Source organism: Mesoplodon bidens, assembly GCF_964165515.1.
Source record: "Mesoplodon bidens genome assembly, chromosome: 4".
NCBI classification, from domain to species: domain Eukaryota; kingdom Metazoa; phylum Chordata; class Mammalia; order Artiodactyla; family Ziphiidae; genus Mesoplodon; species Mesoplodon bidens.
The window spans coordinates 57,209,289-57,223,812 of record NC_138160.1 but is presented as its reverse complement, the minus strand read 5'-3'; the positions used below and the strand labels follow the sequence as shown (position 1 = coordinate 57,223,812).

The 14,524-nt window shown below is 40.4% G+C and overlaps 1 protein-coding gene across 1 annotated transcript; it reads left to right on the top strand.

Annotated features, from left to right (window-relative positions):
• Window positions 1-1,483: 1,483 nt before the first annotated feature.
• On the top strand, window positions 1,484-6,394 carry LOC308616320 (uncharacterized protein; the record flags this gene model as incomplete). Its single annotated transcript, XM_081232592.1, has 4 exons — window positions 1,484-1,515; window positions 2,081-2,319; window positions 3,102-3,210; window positions 6,128-6,394. The coding sequence occupies 4 exons, from the start codon at window positions 1,484-1,486 to the stop codon at window positions 6,198-6,200; spliced, it is 453 nt and encodes a 150-aa protein (XP_081088718.1). The 3' UTR covers window positions 6,201-6,394.
• Window positions 6,395-14,524: the final 8,130 nt, after the last annotated feature.

The following is a 14,524-nucleotide window of genomic DNA, read 5'->3' as shown; positions in this document are numbered from 1 at the left end:
TGGTATTCCCACAGTTCTGCAGGTAAAGAAGTAAATAATGACTAGGATTTAATTTCCTATTTGTAAAGGGATGGGAACAGAGTCAGATTCAATTGTACTATTTAACATAAAATCATAAGCTATTTGTTACACATCCCAAGTTTGTAGTCTTTTTTTGAATTTTATTTTATTTACTTTTTTAATACAGCAGGTTCTTATTAGTCATCAATTTTATACACACCAGTGTATACATGTCAATCCCAATCGCCCAATTCATCATTTTAAAATAATTCTGAGACTCGAGTTTTGATCGTGGCTCAGCTCACGGCTAGCTGTGTGACCTTGGGCGGTCACATAATTCCTCCTAGTTTGTACAGTCTTAACGGCATCATAGTAATTTTAAAAGTCTCTAGTTTTCTCTGGCAGACACACCCAACATTTCTTGTATACATGGGATACATCGTGTGTATCCCTACAACTCAAAAACTATATTTTCAGTTGCAAAGAAAAAGCTCAATTAGACTCTTAAGACCACACACAGAAACAACTCTACTTAAGTTCAATCCCAAACTCCTTCCTTCCCTTCCTCTTTAGATGGTCTCTTTATCTCTGTAAAGAGCCTGGCCAGAAAGTCAATCTTTTCCCCTGCTCAAGTTACTGCAGAAGAGGTCCCTAAGTGGAGACACCTGGCCTGTAAGCAGTATTGAGGAGGAGGGGTGGGACGTAGGGAGAGTGATAAGCACGAAAGGCTCTCTGAGGTTGAAAGAATGATGACAAGTATAGCTAATATGTTGAGTGCTGTCCTGTGCTGGGCACTTACTACTTCACATATATTAATTTGATTAATGAAGGAGGCACAGTTACCTCCCCATTTTACTAGTAAGGAAGCTTTAATGCAATGAAATGACATTCCCAAGTTCACACAACTACTCATTGGGAGAGCTGGGCTTTCAAACCAGACATTCCATCTCCAGAACCCTCAGGTAATTTTTATGAGATGAAATAAAAATTGTTGAAGCTTGGTCTTATATACTTGGAGGTCCATTATAGTATTTTCTATACTTTTGTATATGTTTGAAATCTTCCAAACGAAAAACTTTAAAAAAAAAAAAAAGGTGATTTCAGGGTGTCCAGACTAACTCTACACATTTCTCAGTTTGTAATAATTAACGGAATAGATGAAGAAAATAAGTATCAAGCATCTTTACACGTCTGTTTCTAGCAATGGCAGATGCTCCATAGCTTTCACATAGGTTTAAGGTTATTCTGGGCTATTCTGAATTCGTGGTAAGACTGCATTCCCTAGCATTCTCTCCCCATCACACAACCCAGGCACAGAGCCACAGAACTCCTAAAGTACTGTCGACCGTGACAAGGGCAGTGGGATCAAACGGGAAATGAACAGACTTTAGAGTCCGTTTTAAATTTGAATCTTATTTCTACCCGTCCCTACCTATTAGGTCAGCGCTTCTGCTCTCAGGGTCTCAGTCGCCTGTTTCGTAAAATGAGAACAATGAAGTCTACCTTGCAGGCTTGGTGCGTGAATAAAGAAGGAAAATATAGAACTTCCCTGGTGGCGCAGTGGTTGAGAGTCCGCCTGCCGATGCGGGGGACACGGGTTCGTGCCCCGGTCCGGGAAGATCCCACATGCCGCGGAGCGGCTGGGCCCGTGAGCCATGGCCATTGAGCCTGCGCGTCCGGAGCCTGTGCCCCGCAACGGGAGAGGCCACAGCAGTGAGAGGCCCACTTACCGCAAAAAAAAAAAAAAAAAAAAAAGAAGGAAATATGAAGGGCCACCACTGGCTTTCAAAGAGTTAACCCTCAATCTGTTCTGTCCCCTTCCTCCCCTTCCCGCCTCTGCAAAGGGATGAAAAACAGCTAACGTTCCTTTTCTAAAAGTTAGATATTGTAGGGTTTAACGTCGTTATCAAAAAAATAGGGGCTGGCTAAGTCCCAGTGACCGGTATACAGAGGGAAAATCCACACACGTCTATGCCTCGCTCAGACACGGGGCCCGCTTTCTCGACTCTAGCAAACTTGCACGTCCGAAACGCCCCGGGGCCGGATGACTAACCCCGGAGCTGCGGCTCCTGGGCCCTAGTCGGGCACCGCCCCGCCCCGCCGGCCACGCACGCGCAGTCACTCGCCGGCCACGCCGACTGCTGTTGTCTGGCGTCGTTGGGCTGGGCCGTCCACCGAGCACAGGCGTATCCCTGCTGAGGGCCCGCGAGGGCGTAGGCTTCCAGATCGACGGGTGGGGACGGCCGCTGAGTGTGCGAGCGAGTCTTTGCTTTTCAGAGTCGCTCTTTTCCAGGCTCGGTCCGGTGGTCAGCATGGCCCGTGAGTATGCGGACGGGTAGGGGAAGCGGTGGGGAGCGTCCGGCGAGGAAGTCGAGCTCCAGGGCGCGGCGGGCGGGCAGGCTGGGGCCAGCTGGTGAAACCCCTTACGTCCGGCGCGGTGGTGACCCGGTTTTTAGTCAGCAGAGGGAGAGGGACGGTTGGCTCCGGTCCGGCCTGAAAGGTCGGGCAGGTGCCTGCCCCTCGGGTGCGAGTTTACACGGTAAGGAACACCTCCCCGGTGGTGAGGTGTGTGGAGCCCCGGGAGAGATCCTGGTCTGGAGGTGGTTTATAGCTGGTACTTAATACTTAAGGTCGTGAGGCCTAACGAGGACAGGGAGCTCTATAAGTTTCCTCTCTAGTTCTTTTGTTTGGCCCTCGAAGGTAATGTTTTACAAGCATCTGTAATGTTCGCTTAACAGTTGAATTATGATGGGCCAACGTGTGCGAGGTGTAATCTGTGGTGTATCTTTCTCTCTCCACCCACACCTCTCAAAAGCCAGAACTTATTTTGGAATACTGGCCCATAGAGACAGACGATTGGAACGCCTCTTTTAAGAGATCTGGTGTTTATAGCCAGTGAACACCTTAACTGGTATCATAATACTGTTAGGAACTTCAGTGTTTACCTTTAAGCTTTCTCCTTGTCGTCAGATCCCCGGAACACCATTCAGTGCAGTACTCTGCTCTTAAAAAGCAAACTTCAGATGCATTTAAATAAGACCCTTAGAATGGAATTATTAATTTTGGAGATGGAAAAATAACATCACTATTTCTCTTTGTAGGTGGAAATAAACGAGAACTTGCCCGCCAGAAAAACATGAAGAAATCCCAGGAAATTAGTAAGGGAAAAAGAAAAGAGGATAGCTTGACTGCCTCTCAGAGGAAACAGAGGTGAGTTATACTAAAGGAATTCTCAAGTCACAGAAGTTTTCATTTTGGAGAATGGAAAGCAGTTTTTAAATCCTTAGTAGAACTAGGCCTGCAGGAAGGGGTAACAGCTGCATATCTGTTGTGTGCCAGGCATACTAAAATTATAAGCGGTCGTCATTATCCCCACCCATGGATGAAGCATTTAAAGCTCTCAAGCTATAATTTGTCTTGCAGAGAATCTCATGCAACTCCACCACAACCATAAGAATTTCATTTAGCTTCCATGTGCAAGGCATTGTTAGGTGCTGAGGGTAAACATTTTCCAAGCAGACATCCTACTCATACTACTCTGGGTGACAGATCACCAATTATATTGATAACTTCTGAAAGAGACACAAAGTATATGTAGTTATATTGACTTCTGAAGACCCATTGGATTGGAGAGAATGCAGGTGCACTGCCTTGACATACAAGTGACAATACAAAACTGCTACAGAAATATCAATACTTTGAGACTATAGCTTAAGTTTGGTTTTTTTTGTTGTTGTTGTTGTTTTTGCGGTACGCGGGCCTCTCACTGCCGTGGCCTCTCCCGCCGCGGAGCACAGGCTCCGGACGCACAGGCCCAGCAGCCATGGCTCACGGGCCCACCTGCCCCGCGGCCCGTGGGATCCTCCCAGACCGGGGCATGAACCCGCGTCCCCTGCATCGGCAAGCGGACTCTCAACCACTGCGCCACCAGGGAAGCCCAGCTTAAGTTTCTTTTTTAAAAAAGCATTCATGTTTCTAAAAAAAGTTAGCCAAATTTCATTTTATTCTAAAATCAAATTTTGTTGTTCATGTGAAACTTGGAGGCCAGGTGAAGAATTGACTACACAGGCTCCATCGTGGCTTCTCTGTGGTCCTCAAGGCTGGCTGCACATTAGAACCACCTGGGAAAACTTGATGTCTGCTCAAGCCTGTGCCTTACACCCAGCCCTGAATTAATTGGTGTGGGGTTGGACATTAAAAGGTGCTCTAGGGGGCTTCCCTGGTGGTGCAGTGGTTAAGAGTCCGCCTGCCGATGCAGGGGACACGGGTTCCTGCCCCGGTCCGGGAAGATCCCACATGCCACGGAGCAGCTGGGCCCGTGAGCCATGGCCGCTGAGCCTGCACATCCGGAGCCTGTGCTCCGCAACGGGAGAGGCCACAACAGTGAGAGGCCCGCATATCGCAAAAAAAAAAAGACAAAACTCCTTTGGGCTTCCCTGGTGGCGCAGTGGTTGAGAGTCCGCCTGCCGATGCAGGGGACACGGGTTCGTGCCCCTGTCCCGGAGGATCCCACGTGCCGCGCAGCGGCTGGGCCCACGAGCCATGGCTGCGGAGCCTGTGTGTCCGGAGCCTGTGCTCCGCGGCGGGAGGGGCCGCGGCGGTGAGAGGCCCGCGTGCAGCAAGGAGAAAAAAAAAAAAAAAAAAAAAAAAGGTGCTCTAGGTAAATTTTATTATACTTAAGTTAAACCTGACTTTAAAAGCTCCCCAGGTGATTCTGATATGCAGTCAGAATTTAATGAAGTTGAAGCCCTTAATTATCACTTCACACTGTCTTTCTATGACATTTATTGTTAAAGTGATAAGCTTTGCTTTAAATTTGTTTACTTATATTGGAGTAGAAGTGAACCGATCAGTGGAATGGTACAGATCAGTAACCCTGAAATAATATTTTTATTGAGAAACTTAGTGTAGCTTAGCTCAGTGATAGTCACTGCTTAATGACTACCCACTGCTTACAAAGCTCTGTGCTAGATGCTCTGTATTTATTACCTCTATTCATCATAATCGTGAAAAGTGCTACTAGCCCCAATACATGCAATGAGAGACTGGGGCTCTGAACTTCAATAACATTACTAAGATCACACAGCAAGCACAGCAGAGTTTGGTTACAAACAGAAAAATAACTATTACTGTTTTTATTCAGGACACCTCATTTTTTTTGTAGCTGTCTTGTTTTTCCTTCCTTCTCATTCCTTGTTTTTGCTATTGGCCTCTCAGAAATGTCTTACTAGCATGGACAGAGCTACTCATCCTGAATTAAAATCTAACACTAAATATATGCAATAACAACATAGGACAGAACCTGGACTTTGAAATTGGACAGACCTTAGTTTTTTTGTGATTTGGGGCAAATTATTTAGCTCTAAGCCTTTAACTTTTTTAAAAAAATCTGAAACATAGGGACAATAACTCAAAGTTGTCATGGGACTTAATCCAGCGCCAGCAAAGTGCCTGGCACATAGTAGATGTTGAATACATAGCCATTTAATATATTTTTTTAAATGGGCTCATGGACCATCCAGCCCAGGTAATCTGGTTTTAGTTCACAGTATGTGAAGGTTCAGCCAGAGACACAAAGGGTTAAGAAAATGCCCTGAATATCCTGCTTTTTGGCTTGTAAGAAACTGAATTGATTCATAACATCTATGTCCTAATCCTAGGTACCACTTAGCATATCTAGAAGACTTCTGAAATGCCCCTTCATTCACGAAAAAATTTATAGTGAATTAACTTTGTTGACAACCAAGATTAATTGCCATTATTTCTACATATAGCTGGCTCATGTCAGATGGTGTACTTGTGTGTGTGTGTGTGTGTATGTGTGTATGTGTTCCTCAGAACAACCTGATATGTATTACTCTAATTTTGAAAAGACTTGGAGGTTGTTTATCCAAGGTCATGACAACAGTACAGATTGTATTCAAAATAAGATCTGACTTCAAAGCCTTTCCATTCTTCACCTTCTATCTTCACCATTTTATCTCTGTCCATGAAAATGGAAAGACATGAAAGTTTATATCTTCTTTTAAATTGTTCTCTAATATACTGAATGGATTATTATAGAAAACAAATGAGAACATAAAATCAGTTTTTCTGTAACAACTTACAGCCTTTTTCCCCCGTATAGGGACTCTGAGATCATGCAACAAAAGCAGAAGGCAGCCAATGAGAAGAAGTCTATGCCGACAAGAGAAAAGTGATGACTATTTGGAAAACCTGGGTGCTGCTGCTAACTAAGTGTATCATAAGCTCTATGATCAAGATTTTGTAGAGTGAACAGTCAGTACATATGTTATATCCTTATAAAACTATTTTAAACTTTACCTTTCAGCCTGACTTAGTGTGATGTTTCAGAACCATTCTTCAAAGAATAAAACACTAACCATGCATGTGACATATTGGTGAACATTGTTTTTTATCACCAGTGAGTATTTATACAATTTATTAGAGAGGTAATATGATCAGGTAACAGGATATTGTATATAAATCTAGAATCGTTGTCATAAACTTTGTTAAAGTATATCTTTAAAGTCAACTTTATCGTATAATAGAATTTAAGATACATTTATCTAATTTTGCTTTGTAATCAACTAGTTTGCTTGAAAAATTTACAAAAAATAGTACAAACCACCTGGAATAGCAACTAAATGAACATAAACTAAATGAGGTCTCAGTAAGAGTTCTACTTACAGCTTTAAAATTTTCTGGAATAAGTGCCTTTTTTTTTTAAAGAATTTCTTTTTCTTTTTTTTTTTTAAAGAAATTTATTTTATTTTTGGCTGTGTTGGTTCTTCGTTGCTGCATGCAGGCTTTCTCTAGTTGCGGCGAATGGGGGCTCTTCTTCATTGTGGTGCACCGGCTTCTCATTGCAGTGGCTTCTCTTGTTGCAGACCATGGGCTCTAGGCATGCGGGTTCAGTAGTTGTGGCATGCAGGCTCAGTAGTTATGGCTCGCGGACCCTAGAGCACAGGCTCAGTAGTTGTGGCACATGGGTTTAGTTGCTCCACAGCATGTGGGATCTTCCCAGAACAGGGCTCAAATCCATGTCCCCTGAGTTGGCAGGTGGATTCTTAACCACTGCACCACCAGGGAAGCCCCTGCCTTTTTTTTTCTTAATAGAGTTTATTTTGTAGAGCAAAATTAGGGTCACAAAAAAATGTAGATTTCTCATCTACCCCCTGGCCCTACTCATACATAGCCTCCCCGTTATGAACATCCCCTACCAGAGTGGTACCCTTGCTGTAACTGATGAACCTACATTGACACATCATTATCACCCAAAGTACATAGTTTACATTAGGATTCACTCTTTGCATTCTAAGATTGCCTTTTTTGTGTGTGGATATGTTAATGTTTTTTGTTTTTAGTTGAAGTATAATTGACTTAGAATATTAGTTTCAGGTGTGCAACATAGTGATTCAATGTTTTATTCATTACAAAGTGATCACCACAATGTCTAGTCACCATCACCACAAAAAGTTACTATAATATTATTGACTATATTCCCTACGCTGTACATTATATCCCCGTGACTTTTTAATTTTATAGCTAAGTTTGTATCTCTTAATCTTTTTCCCTTATTTTGTGCATTTTCCCACCTTCCTCCGCTCTGGTGACACCAGTTTGTTCTCTGTACCTGTGAGTGAATTTCTGTTTTGTTATGTTTGTTCATTTGCTTTGTTTTTTAGATTCCACATGTAAATGAAACCATATGGTATTTGTCTTTCTCTGTCTGGCTTATTTCACTTAGCATAATACTCTCTTTGTCCATTCATGTTGTCACAAATGGTAAGATTTCATTCTTTTTTATTGCTGAGTAATATTCCGTTGTATATGTGTACATATACACCACAGCTCCTGTATCCATTCATCTCTCGAGGGACAGTTAGGTTGCTTGCATATCTTGGCCATTGTAAGTGCTGCAGTGAACATAGGGGCAGATAAATCTTTTCAAATTAGTGTGTTTGTTTTCTTCAGATATTTTTAATTTTTTGAGGAACCTCCATACTGTTTTGCATTGTGACTATACCAATTTACATTCCCACCAACAAGGGTTCCCTTTTCTCCACATCCTCACCAACGCTCGTTATTTCTTTTTTTTTTTTTTTTTTGCGGTACGCGGGCCTCTCACTGTTGTGGCCCCTCCCGCTGCAGAGCACAGGCTCCGGACACGCAGACTCAGCGGCCATGGCTCACGGACCCAGCCACTCCGCGGCATGTGGGATCTTCCCAGACGGGGGCACAAACCCGTGTCCCCTGCATCGGCAGGCGGACTCTCAACCACTGCGCCACCAGGGAAGCCCTCGTTATTTCTTTTTGATAAAAGTCATTCTGACAAGTGTGAGGTGATATCTCATTGTGGTTTTGATTTTCATTTCCCTGATGATTAGTGGTGGTGGGCATCTTTCATGGACTGGTTGGCCATCTGTATGTCTTTGGAAAAATGTCTATTCAGATCCTCTGACCATTTTTTAATCAGATTGTTTCTTTTTTTTTATATTGAGTTGTATAAGTTCTCTCTGTATTTTTTATATTAACCCCTTATTGAACATATCATTTGCAAATATCTTCTCCCATTCAGCCATTCAGGATGTTGCCTTTTCATTTTGTTGATGGTTTCCTTTGCCATGCAAAAGCTTTTTAGTTTGGTGTAGTCCCATTTGTTTATTTTTGTTTTTTGTTTTTTTGGGGGGGGTTTTTGGCTGTGCTATGTGGCTTGTGGGATCTTAGTTCCCCAACCAGGGATTGAACCTACACAGAAAGCACAGAGTCCTAATCACTGGACCGCCAGGGAATTCCCTGTTTATTTTTGCTTTTGTTGCCCTTGTCTGAGGAGACGGATCCAAAAAAATACTGCTAATGCTGATGTGAAATATCATACATAGTGCCCATATTTTCTTCTAAGAGATTTGCAGTTTCATGCCTTACACTTAAGTCTTTAATCTGTTTTGAGTTTATTTTCATACATGGTGTAAAAAAGTTGTCTAGTTTCATTCTTTTACATTCTTTTACAGTTTTGCCACCACCACTTATTGCAGAGTCTGTCTTTCCCCTATTTTGTATTCTTGCCACCTTTATTGTAGATTAATTGTGCATTTAAGTGTGTGTTCATTTCTGGGCTCTGTATTCTGTTCGGTTGATCTATATGTCTGTTTTTGTGCCAGTACCATACTGTTTTGATGACTGGAACTTAGTAGTATAGTTTGAAATCAGGGACCATGATACCTTCAACTTTTCTTTCTCAAGATTGCTTTGGCTATTTGAGGTTAAGATTTGTTCTTTTTCTGTGAAAAATGCAATGGGTATTTTGATAGGGATTGCATTGAATCTGTAGATTGCTTTCGGTGTTATGGACATTTTGACAATAATAATTCTTCCAATCCATGAACACAGAATAGCTTTCTATTTATTTGAGTTGCCTGCAATTTTATTCATCAGTGTTTTACAGTTTTCAGAGTACAGGTCTTTCACCCCCTTGAGCAAATTAATTCCTAGGTATTTTATTCTTTTTGATGCAATTCTAAATGGATTGTTTTCTTAATTTCTCTGTCTGCTAATTCATTATTAAGGTATAAAAATGCAGTAGGTTTCTGTATATTCATTTTGTATCCTGAAACTATACTAAATTTTTTTTTAGTTCTAATAGTCTTTTTGCTGGCATCTTTAAGGTTTTCTATATATAGTATAATGTCGTCTGCAAATAGTGACAGTTTTATTTCTTCCTGTCCAATTTGGTTGACTTTTTGTTTGTTTTTTGTCCATGCTGCACAGCATGTGGGATCCTAGTTCCCCGACCAGGGATCAAACCCACACCCCCTGAAGCGGAAGCACAGAGTCTTAACCACTGGACCACCAGGGAGGTCCCTGGATGACTTTTATTTCTTTTTTTGTCTGATTGCTCTGACTGGGATGTCTAACTATGTTGAATAACAGTGGCAAGAGTGTCCTTGTCTTGTTCTCAATTTTAGAGGAAAAGCTTTCAGCTTGCCAGTATTGTGTATGAAGTTAGCTATGGGTTTGTCATATATGGCCTTAATTATGTTGAGGTATGTTCCCTCTGTAACCACTTTGTTGAGAGCTTTTATCATAAATGGATGTTGAATTTTTCTCAACAGCTTTTTCTGCATCTACTTATATGATTTTTATTCTCCAGTTTGTTAATATGATATATAACATTGATGGATTTGTAGATATTGAACCACCCTTGCATCCCTGGGATAAATCCCACTTGTTTATAGTGTATGATCCTTTTAATGTGTGTTGTGGAGTTCAGTTTGCTAATATTTTGTTGAGGATTTTTGCATCTTTGTTCATCAGTGATATTGGCCTATAATTTTCTTTTTCTATACTGTCTTTGTCTGGTTTAGATTGGTTAATGCTGGACTCGTAGAATGAATTTGGAAGCATTCCTTATTCTTCCGTTTTTCAGAACAGTTTGAGAAGGGTAGCTATTAATTAACTGTTACTTAAATGTTTGGTAGAATTTACCTGTGAAGCTGTCTGATCCTGGACTTCTATTTGTTGGCAGTGTTTGGTTACTGATTCAATTTCATTACTAGTAAACAGTCTGTTCAGATTTTCTGTTTTTCCTGATTCATTCTTGTAAAATTGTACGTTTCTAGGAATTTATCCATTTCTTCTGTGTTGTCCAGTTTGTTGGTGTAATTGTGGTAGTCTCAAGATTCTTTGTATTTCTGTGTTATGAATTGTAACTTCTGCCCTTTCATTTCTGATTTTATTTGGGGCCCCTCTTTCTCTTGATAAGTCTTGCTAAAGGTTTATAAATTTTGTTTATCTTTTCAAAGAACCAGCTCTTAGTTTCACGGATCTTTTTAATTGATTCTTTTAGCCTCTATTTCATTTATTTCTGCTCTAATCTATTATTTCCTGACTTCTACTAACTTTGGGCTTTGTTCTTTTCCTAGTTCCTTTAGATGTAAAGTTAAATGGTTTATTTGAGATTTTTCTTGTTCTTGAGGCAGGCCTGTATTGCTATGACTGCCCAATTAGAATTGCTATTGCTGTGTCCCATAGATTTTGGAAAATTGTGGTTCCATTTTCATTTGTCTAAAGGTATTTTTTTATTTCCTTTTTCATTTCTTCATTAAACCGTTGGTGGTTTAGTAAAAAGTTGTTTAGTCGCCACATGTTGTGTGTTTTCCCATTTTCTTCTTATAACTGATTACTGGTTTCATACTGTTGTGGTTGGAAAAGATGCGTGGTATGATTTCAGTCTCCTCATATTTACTGAGACTTGTTTTGTGGCCTAACGTGATCTCTCCTAGAGAGTGTTTCATGTACACTTGAAAAGAATGCATGCCCTGCAGTTTTGGGGGGTTTTTTATGTTTATTTTCTTAGCATCTTTATTGGAGTATAACTGCTTTACAATGTTGTGTTAGTTTCTGCTGTATAACAAAATGAATCAGCCATATGTATACATATATCCCCATATCCCCTCCCTCTTGCATCTCCCTCCCACCCTCCTATCCCATCCCTCTAGGTGGTCGCAAAGCACCAAGCTTATCTCCCTGTGCTATGCAGCTGCTTCCCACTAGCTATCTATTTTACATTTGGTAGTGTATATATGTCCATGCCACTCTCTCACTTCGTCCCAGCTTACCCTTCCCCCTCCCCGTGTCCTCAAGTCCATTCTCTATGTCTGTGTCTTTATTCCTGTCCTGCCCCTGTTCATCAGCACCATTTTTCTTTATATTCCATCTATATGTGTTAGCATACAGTATTTGTTTTTCTCTTTCTGACTTACTTCACTCTGTATGACAGACTCTAGGTCCATCCACCTCACTGCAAATAACTGAATTTCGTTTCTTTTTATGGCTGAGTAATATTCCATTGTATACATGTGCCACATCTTCTTTATCCATTCATCTGTCAATGGACACTTAGGTTGCTTCCACGTCCTGGCTATTGTAAGTAGTGCTGCAATGAACATAGTGGTACATGACTCCTTTTGAATTATGGTTTTCTCAGGATGTATGCCCAGTAGTGGGATTGTTGGGTCATATGGTAGTTCTATTTTTAGTTTTTTAAGGAACCTCCATACTGTTCTCCATAGTGGCTGTATCAATTTACATTCCCACCAACAGTGCAACAGGGTTCCCTTTTCTCCACACCCTCTCCAGCATTTACTGTTCTTAGATTTTTTGACAGTGGCCACTCTGACTGGTGTGAGGTGATACCTCATTGTAGTTTTGATTTGCATTTCTCTAATGATTAGTGATGTTGAGCATCCTTTCATGTGTTTTTTGGCAATCTGTGTATCTCCTTTGGAGAAATGTCTATTTAGGTCTTCTGCCCATTTTTGGATTGGGTTGTTTGTTTTTTTGATACTGGGCTACATGAGCTGCTTGTATATTTTGGAGATTAATCCTTTGTCAGTTGCTTCAGCTGCAAATATTTTCTCCCATTCTGAGGGTTCTCTTTTCATCTTGTTTATGGTTTCCTTTGCTGTGCAAAAGCTTTTAAGTTTCATTAGCTCCCATTTGTTTATTTTTGTTTTTATTTCCATTTCTCTAGGAGGTGGGTCAAAAAGGATCTTGCTGTGATTTATGTCATAGAGTGTCTGCCTATGTTTTCCTCTAAGAGTTTTATAGTGTCTGACCATACATTTAGGTCTGTAATCCATTTTGAGTTTATTTTTGGGTTTGGCGTTAGGGAGTGTCCTAATTTCATTCTTTTACATGCAGCTGTCCAGTTTTCTCAGCACCACTTATTGAAGAGGCTGTCTTTTCTCCATTGTATTTTCTTGCCTCCTTTATCAAAGATAAGATGACCATAGGTGTGTGGGTTTATCTCTGGGCTTTCTATCCTGTTCCATTGATCTATATTTCTGTTTTTGTGCCAGTACCATATTGTTTTCATTACTGTAGGCTTGTAGTATAGTCTGAAGTCCAGGAGCCTGATTCCTCCCACTCCATTTTTCTTTCTCAAGATTGTTTTGGCTGTTCGGGGTCTTTTGTGTTTCCATACAAATTGTGCAATATTTTGTTCTGGTTCTGTGAAAAATGCCATTGGTAGTGTGATAGGGATTGCATTGAATCTGTAGGTTGCTTTGGGTAGTGTAGTCATTTTCACAATGTTGATTCTTCCAATCCAAGAACATAGTATATCTCTTCGTCTGTTTGTATCATCATTAATTTCTTTCATCAGTATCTTATAGTTTTCTGCATACAGGTCTGTTGTCTCCTTAGGTAGGTTTATTCCTAGGTATTTTATTCTTTTTGTTGTAGTAGTAAATGGGAGTTTTTCCTTAATTTCTTTTTCAGATTTTTCATCATTAGTGTATAGGAATGCAAGAGATTTCTGTGCATTAATTTTGTATCCTGCTACTCTACCAGATTCATTGGTTAGCTCTAGTAGTTTTCAGGTAGCATCTTTAGGGTTCTCTATGTATAGTATCATGTCATCTGCAAACAGTGACAGTTTTACTTCTGCTTTTCCAATTTGGATTCCTTTTATTTCTTTTTCTTCTCTGATTGCTGTGGCTAAAACTTCCAAAACTATGTTGAATAATAGTGGTGAGAGTGGGCAACCTTGTCTTATTCCTGATCTTAGTGGAAATGGTTTCAGTTTTTCACCATTGAGAACGATGTTGGCTGTGGGTTTGTCATATATGGCCTTTATTATGTTGAGGTAGATTCCCTCTATGCCTACTTTCTGGAGAGCTTTTATCATAAATGGGTATTGAATTTTGTCAAAAGCTTTTTCTGCATCTATTGAGATGATCATATGGTTTTTATCCTTCAATTTGTTAATATGGTATATCACATTGATTGATTTGCATATATTGAAGAATCCTTACATTCCTGGGATAAAGCCCATTTGATCATGGTGTATGATCCTTTTAATGTGTTGTTGGATTCTGTTTGCTAGTATTTTGTTGAGGATTTTTGCATCTATGTTCATCAGAGATGTTGGCCTGTAGTTTTCTTTCTTTGTGACATCTTTGTCTGGTTTTGGTATCAGGGTGATGGTGGCCTCATAGAATGAGTTTGGGAGTGTTCTTCACTCTGAAATATATTGGAAGAGTTTGAGAAGGAAGAGTGTTAGCTCTTCTCTAAATGTCTGATAGAATTTGCCTGTGAAGCCATGTGGTCCTGGGCTTTTGTTTGTTGGTAGATTTTTAATCACAGTCTCAATTTCAGTGCTTATGATTGGTCTGTTCATATTTTGTATTTCTTCCTGTTTCAGTCTCGGCAGGTTGTGCATTTCTAAGAATTTGTCCATTTCTTCCAGGTTGTCCATTTTATTGGCATATAGTTGCTTATAGTAATCTCTCATGATCCTTTGAATTTCTGCAATGTCAGTTGTTACTTCTCCTTTTTCATTTCTGATTCTGTTGATTTGAGTCTTTTCCCTTTTTTCTTGATGAGTCTGGCTAATGGTTTATCAATTTTGTTTATCTTCTCAAAGAACCAGCTTTTAGTTTTATTGATCTTTGCTATTGTTTTCTTCATTTCTATTTTATTTATTTCTGCTCTGATCTTTATGATTTCTTTCCTTCTA